Consider the following 7,086-nt stretch of genomic DNA (forward strand, 5'->3'; position numbering starts at 1 on the left):
AGTGAGAGGTTGAAGTAGGTGGCTTCCTTGAAGCCGGAACCCTCCTCCGCTTTGCGCCCGCGGCCTTGCCAGCCTTCTCCGTTGCCGGCCGGGATCGCATTGCGGCATTGGCGTCCGGAACGCGGGCCATCGCGGCGGGGGCAGCCGGATTCCCGCCCTGCACGACCACGTTGCCCTGCCGCTTGCGGGATGGCGCGGCGTGTGCTTCTGCGACGACGGCGGGGGCAACATGGCCGGCGACGAGATCCGCCCGAGGCGAAGGAGCATGCGCGACCTCGACAGGGGACAGCATGGGGTCGTCCATGGTGGCGAGGAACGACCGGGGAGGAGGAACCGGAGCTTGCGGAGGGGGGGCAATGGTGGCGGAGGGTGCGAGGAGCGGGAAAGGGCGCACAAAAATGTCCCTCCCGTTGGATAGGGGTTCAGCTCGGGTCGGCCTCCCAGTCCGTGAAGATAGAGGTTGGGGGAGAAGATTTGCCGCGCCCCGCAAAAAATTTTGCGGGCCTGGGCGGGATGCGCGGTCTGATGTGCGGATTTTCCGGCCTGACCTGCAATTTGGCGGTTGTTTTGCGGGCTGGGGCGGGATGCGGGGTCTGTTAGAGTTGCTCTAATTAGACACTCCCGATGCAAAAAAAAGGAAAAGGATTAAAAACAAGCGGATGATTTTGGCACAACGCAAGCCGCCTCTTATGCTTGACACGTGTCCCTGTGAGGGACATGAGCTTCTCTCACGTGGAAGAGTCAAGCGATGGATCAGTTCGTTTTTCTTCCTTCTTCCCTCGTCCACTCGCTTCAGTTCAGCACGGCACTCTCCTACGCCTCCCTCCCGATTCGCTTTTTCTCTAGCAAGCAGCGCATGGCCGCGCACGACGTTGACCCCTCCGACCACCACGTGAATCAGTGCCGCTGCTGCTGCAAAATCCGTCGTTGCCACCGCGAGCTGCGTCGCAGCATCTCGTGTGCCGTCGTGCTGTGTTGCAGCTTTCACCATCGCCGCCGCGTGCTTTGTCGCAGTACCGCGGCGGTGTCGCGCTGCGCTACAGTGAAGGTTCACGGGCGGCCATCGGGTGCTGTGGTGGAGCTTTGATGGGGCAGTCGCGCGGTGGTGAGGCAGTGAGCTTCGACGAGGTTACAATGAAGCGTCGTCGGAGCTGCAGTTAAGCGCCGCGGTGGTCGTTGGAGCTTCGGCGAGGTTGCAATGAAGCGCCACCGGGCACCACTGGACCTGCAGTGAAGCACCACGAGGGTCGTTGGAGCTCCGGCGAGGTTGCAATGAAGCGCCGCCGGAGCTACAGTGAAGGGCCATGGGGTCATTGGAGCTCCGGCAAGGTTGCAATGAAGCGTCGCCGGAGCTACAGTGAAGGGCCACCATGGGGTCATTGGAGCTCCGGCAAGGTTGCAATGAAGCGTCGCCGGACGCTGTCGGAGCTACAGTGAAGCCCCACGGTGGTCGTTGGAGCTCGGGCGGGGTTGCAATGAAGCGTCGTCGGGACGCCGGCGGAGGTGAAGTGAAGCGCCCCGGGGGTCGTTGGAGCGCGTGCGAGGAGTTGCCGCGGAACTGGTGCCATTGGAGCTGCTGCGTTGTGCTACGCATGGGAGCTGGATGGTGGTGCTACGCATGCGAGCCGGATGATCGCAGGGTTGCGGAGCGTCTAATTGGATGGCTACCAAAGCGGCTTATTTTTGACAAAAAATCATCCGGATGATTTGTAGTAGCCGTAAAAAAAAGGTGGGGGTCATTTATAGCCTCAGTTTGCCATTCCAATTTACGTCATCGTGACACTCGTTTCGTAACAAGGTATAAGGAGTAGCGGTCATCATCGGCTCGAAAGCTCTCGGATGTCTCAATCGGGACGTGAAGGAAGCTCGTTAACGTTTATTTAAAGGGGCTATTGTTCTTCTGATCCGGCGAGGTGGGACTAAGGACCTGTTCGGAGCCATTCCGCTCCACAACTCCGCTCCGGGAGCGGGCGGAGCAGCGCCGAACGGTACAACTCCGCGGAGTCGAAAGAGCGGAGCGGAGTGGTTCGCAGTTGAATTTCACGGAGTCGCTGAAACCGAGCTCCCCACCACGACTCCCTCACTTTCCCCCTCCCCAACCTACCGGTTCGATCCAATCTGAGTGAATCCCAGGGTCCTCCCCCGACCATGGAACCCTAGCGTTGCGCCGCCGCCGCCGCAGTTCCCCGGCCACCACTGCAACCTCGCCATCTCCTCGCCCCCCTCGTCATCCCCGGCCAAATTCTCACCCCTGCAACCTCGCCATCTCCTCGCCCCCCTCCTCATCCAAGGCAGCTTTCTGTTCGGCGATAACTTTGGGGGCATACGGGTTGTGTGGACCTCTGGCGGCTGAGATCACCAGGGCCTCGTCCTCGTCCCCGGCAGCTCGGATTCGTCGTTTGCAAGGTCGGCACCCACGCCTACGTCACATACAGCAAGGTGAGATCCATATCCCCTCTTCACCCTTGTTCCTCTACTGTTCTTGATTCATATTCCTGAATAGTTCCACGTGTTCTTGATTCCTGGTTCTTGATTCCTGTAAGTAGTAGTACTACATGTCTATAATACCTGCAAGGATTATCTCAGGAAATTGAGAGGAAGGGGATGAATTAGGGGAGTTGGTAGAGAAAGGGGATGAGCGACAGAGAGCATAGAGACAGATAGAGTTTCCTTTTCTAGATAACAAATACACACTGCATGATTATCATGGATGTTGTAAACATATATGTATTGCCTCTGTTTCTTTTATTTGCCTTGACATGGAGGGCGTGAACTAGCTAGCTTGTTAATTGATATTGCTGATTAGTTCTAGGCGTTCTTGATTCCTGATTCTTGATTCCAGTTAGTATTAGTTCTACATGTCAATAATCCCAGCAAGGATTAGTAGTCAAAGTAGTGTGAGACCCTGATTTGGGTCTCATGGATTAATCATAGAAATAGTAGAGAATGAAGAACGGAGAGAACGAGACAAAAAGTGAGATTCAGACGTTTTTCTGCATATCACAATCGCCTCTTCAGTACATAACACACCCTGTAAATAAAACACACGCACATCACTCCCACACACAGTGTACACCTGGTCGTTGATGCTGTGAAAGTAGATACAGAAAGGACTAGTGGATGCCGTAAAGTAGATACAGAAAGTATATACTAGTGATTTACAAATGTAAGAAAAAGTAATCCAGCAAGGACTAGTGAGATCCACGTGACGTCTTGTTGATTAAATTCCCTTTCAATCCATGGATGTTGTAGGAAAGTAGTGCAGAAATACATCTTGAATTGTCTCCTGGCCGTTGGAATGTAATTAGACCATGACCAAATATTGCCTTTGTTTCTTTTATTTGCCCTGATTGACATGGATGGAGTGAAGTAGCTAGTGAACCCCTTCTCTGCCTATAACCTGTAACTATTATTATTCTTTGGACTGAAATATGTTAGTGAACCCCTTCTCTGCCTATAACCATGGTCTTTGCTGGTATGTAACTAGGAGCATGATTGATGATTGTTCATCTATATGTGTTAGATTGTAATGCTTGCAATTAATGTATAATTTTCTTGAAGAATGTCTGCCGATTGGAGTGACGATAACACTACGATCTTGACCGAGCTCTTTGTCCAACAAGTGCGTGCTGGCAATAGGCCAGACAAGCACTTGACTCAAAATGCTTATGAGGAAGTTGCGAAGGATTTTAAAGTCAGAACAGGCCTGGAGTACACCAGGCTCCAACTAAAGAACAAGTGGGATAAGTTGAAGACTGATTACAGCAATTTCAGAAAACTCAAATTGAAGGAGATTGGTGGTGGGTGGGACTATGAGAGAAACACCATCAAACAAGATGATGAATGGTGGAAGAAAGCAAAGATAGTGAGTCATGACTTTTCCTATTTGTTCTTATCATATAAGCAATTGTTCCGTGAGTAGTGATGCTAATTAAGCTTTGTTTTGTTGTATTTTAGGACATCCCTGGCTGTGGCAAGTTCCAAAAGCGCGGACTTCGAAATGAGAATAACTTATCTATCATGTTTGCTGACATCACAAGTGATGGTACAGATCACTGGAATCCTGCTTCAGGCACCATTCCCCAATCTAGCAGTGCAACTTCAGTTTTCAATGTGGACGACATACAAGATGTTGATCTGGAGGAGACCCAAACAGGTGAGTCACATGCCGATGGAAAAGGGAAGAGACTTGGAAGGTATGTGGATGGCAATAACAAGAAGCCAAAGACATCTCTTGTTATACAAGAACAGATAACCAGGGTTGGAGATATAGCAGAGAGGACCCAATCCAGCTTTGAGTCATACATGAAGAAAGAAGAGAGTTCATCGATTACTTCTGTGATGGATCTGGTTGTTGAGTGTGGTGCAATAGTAGGCAGTGATGAATATTTCATTGCTAGTGAACTATTTGTGAAGCGAGAGCAGAGAGAGATGTTCCTGCATATGACTGAAAGTGCTGCTCGTTTAGATTGGTTGCGTAGGAAATACAACAGCAAGTATGGGCATTAGATGCTACTGCTGTTGTTTTTGCCTATTGGGATGTAATACTAATTTAAAGTTTGAACTTAGTTATGTACTCAGGTTTACTTGTAAGACTATTTGGGTTGTAACATTATTATGTTAGTCCCATTCTTCCCTTTTTCAGTTGTTTGTCTTCATTTACCTTGTTTCAGCCGTGTGTCTTCAATCTTGGTAATATTTCTTGTAATCTTACTTATATTGCTGCTATGACTCATCTTGCTGATGGTTACATGATAAATGTTGTTACATATGACTTGTCTTTAATGTTACATATGATTCTTACTTATCTTTCTGCTATGACTAATCTGGTTGATAATTAAGTACTAATTGTTGTTACTTGTGTATGTGCAGATGTCATCGGATAGTGACAATGATAGTGATAGTTATGAAGAAAGGAAGAAGAGGGTATGCCACCATGTCCAATCAATGTCCAACATCTATGCCGGTGCATCAACACTTGCAGGGAAGTACTGTGACAACTATTTGATCAAGGCAGACCCAAGGAATTCTATTCTCAGTGGGTTCGAATGGCTGCAGGAGACAGTCTCAACACCTGGAGAAACATATACCATGTTGAGGATGAACGCACGCCTCTTCTTTCAATTGCATGACTTGTTGGCCAAAAAGTATGGCTTCAAATCAACCTGTTTCGTAAGCAGTTATGAAGCGCTTGCAATGTTCTTGTGGACATTAGGGGGTTGCGAGTCTAATAGGAGAACACAAAATCGTTTCAAGCACTTAGGAGATACAGTCCACCGGAAGTTTCATGAGGTTTTACTCTGTGTGGTTAAGATGGCAGCAGATTACCTGAAACCTAAGGACCCAAACTTTAGTAGTGTGCACCCAAGGATTCAAAAGGATAGAAGGGCTTATCCACACCTTAAGGACTGCATCGGCGCACTAGATGGTACTCACGTCAGAGCTACCATTCCTGCTGGCGACCAAGTTAGATACATTGGAAGGTCAGGATCAACAACACAGAATGTTCTGGCAATATGTGATTTTGACATGCATTTCATGTACACTTCAGTTGGTCAACCCGGCTCTATGCATGATACCAGTGTCTTGTATCATGCAATTGAAGCTGACAAAGATACCTTCCCTCATCCTTCAAAGGGTTAGTAGTTCCTATAATAATTTCTTTTATTTAAATTCTGTAAACAAATCATAGGCCTTACATGCAATCTGCTTGTTGTTTGTAGGTAAGTACTATCTTGTGGACGCGGGCTATCCTAATAGACCTGGATATCTCGCACCTTACAAGGGAGAAAGGTACCATGTGCCTGATTTTCAACGAGGTGTGGCGCCAAGAACACCTAAGGAGAAATTTAACAAGATACACTCATCCAAGCGTAATGTGATCGAGAGAGCATTTGGTGTGTGGAAAATGAAGTGGCAGATTCTACTAAAGATGCCCAATTATTCAGTTGAAACTCAAAAGATGATAGTGGCTGCCACTATGACCCTTCACAACTACGTTCGATATCATGATAAGGGTGATCTTCACTTTCTTCGAGTCGACAGAGATCCCAACTATGTCCCAACTATCCCTTCAAGGTATCAACGGTATGCCATCCCTCCGAATGCATCAGATGTGTCAACCTCGGAGGCTAGTGATAAAGACATGGACCTGTTCCGTAATAGACTAGCAACTAATATTGCTCTTGGTTGGTGACTTCCACTTCTGCTATAAATGTGAGTATACTAGTTTCTACCACATTCATGTGTTTTTATTTGCTACAATTATTTAGTTTTTACCTTGCTTGATAAATTCATGCTTTCTCATAGATGACTGGTCGTAAAGTTAAACAAGTGAATGTTGTCTCCAAACATGTCGAAACTGTTCACTGCCTTTGTTAGTAGCTGAAATATTAGTCACAATATTACTTGTCATTTATTTCCTTGTAGCAAGATGCATAAGTCTAGAATCCAGAAGATGTTCTTAGCTAGTTCAATGACAACATGATTTTGCTTCTTTCACAATTGATGTGTATTTGTACGTATTAACAAATTTCGTAATTTTGTAGGTGAAACCATCCGAAGCAGAGTATATATGTTTTTGGTTCTATTCAAGCAATCACCAGCATTGCATAAAGGTTTTCATGTGTTGAATGCAGGACCTCCACTGGACTAGAGTGATGTCTACAAAGTACATGTGTTTATGCTGCCTTTGTTTGTGTTTATCTTAGGAAAAAAATCCTATTTGTTTATGTTGCTAAAATCATGTAATTTCAGCAAACTCATGCTAAAGCGTTCTTGTGCGATAAAGTGAATTTTTGCACAAAGAAATTATGTGTGAAATTTCAGCATTATTTTCAGTAAACTCAGCATATTTGTGCATTTTGTCTGCACTGTGTTTTAACATTGGCACAACAAGTGATCCCCGTATTGACCAGTATCAAACCAGCTTGATGTGTTGTGGGGAGCCTGTAATCCAGAGTGGAGAGTGGAGTTAGTTGCCGAACAAGTTGTCTGCTCCTCATTTGACCTAGGGAGCTAGCAAACTAGGAGCTGGGAGTGGAGCTAAGGATCTGACGGAGTGGAGTGAATACGAACAGGCCCTAA

The 7,086-nt window shown here is 47.1% G+C and overlaps 1 protein-coding gene across 16 annotated transcripts in view; it reads left to right on the forward strand.

The window, feature by feature from the left end:
- Positions 1-6,784, forward strand: part of LOC123160008 (L10-interacting MYB domain-containing protein) — a 19,429-nt gene extending 12,645 nt beyond the window's left edge. For 9 of the 16 annotated variants that reach the window (XM_044577811.1, XM_044577812.1, XM_044577813.1 and 6 more), the window contains 3 exons: positions 4,873-5,638; positions 5,724-6,216; positions 6,549-6,784. In XM_044577811.1, the coding sequence (XP_044433746.1) occupies positions 4,873-5,638; positions 5,724-6,196 (1,239 nt within the window). In that variant the 3' untranslated portion in view covers positions 6,197-6,216; positions 6,549-6,784. Of the gene's footprint in view, positions 1-6; positions 2,440-3,561; positions 3,866-3,957; positions 4,645-4,872; positions 5,639-5,723; positions 6,217-6,548 lie in introns of those variants that run through there. The other 7 variants (XM_044577825.1, XM_044577826.1, XM_044577819.1 and 4 more) reach the window with 2 other exon arrangements.
- The last annotated feature ends 302 nt before the right edge of the window (positions 6,785-7,086 follow it).

This window comes from Triticum aestivum, chromosome 7B (genome assembly GCF_018294505.1).
Source record: "Triticum aestivum cultivar Chinese Spring chromosome 7B, IWGSC CS RefSeq v2.1, whole genome shotgun sequence".
Taxonomy (NCBI): domain Eukaryota; kingdom Viridiplantae; phylum Streptophyta; class Magnoliopsida; order Poales; family Poaceae; genus Triticum; species Triticum aestivum.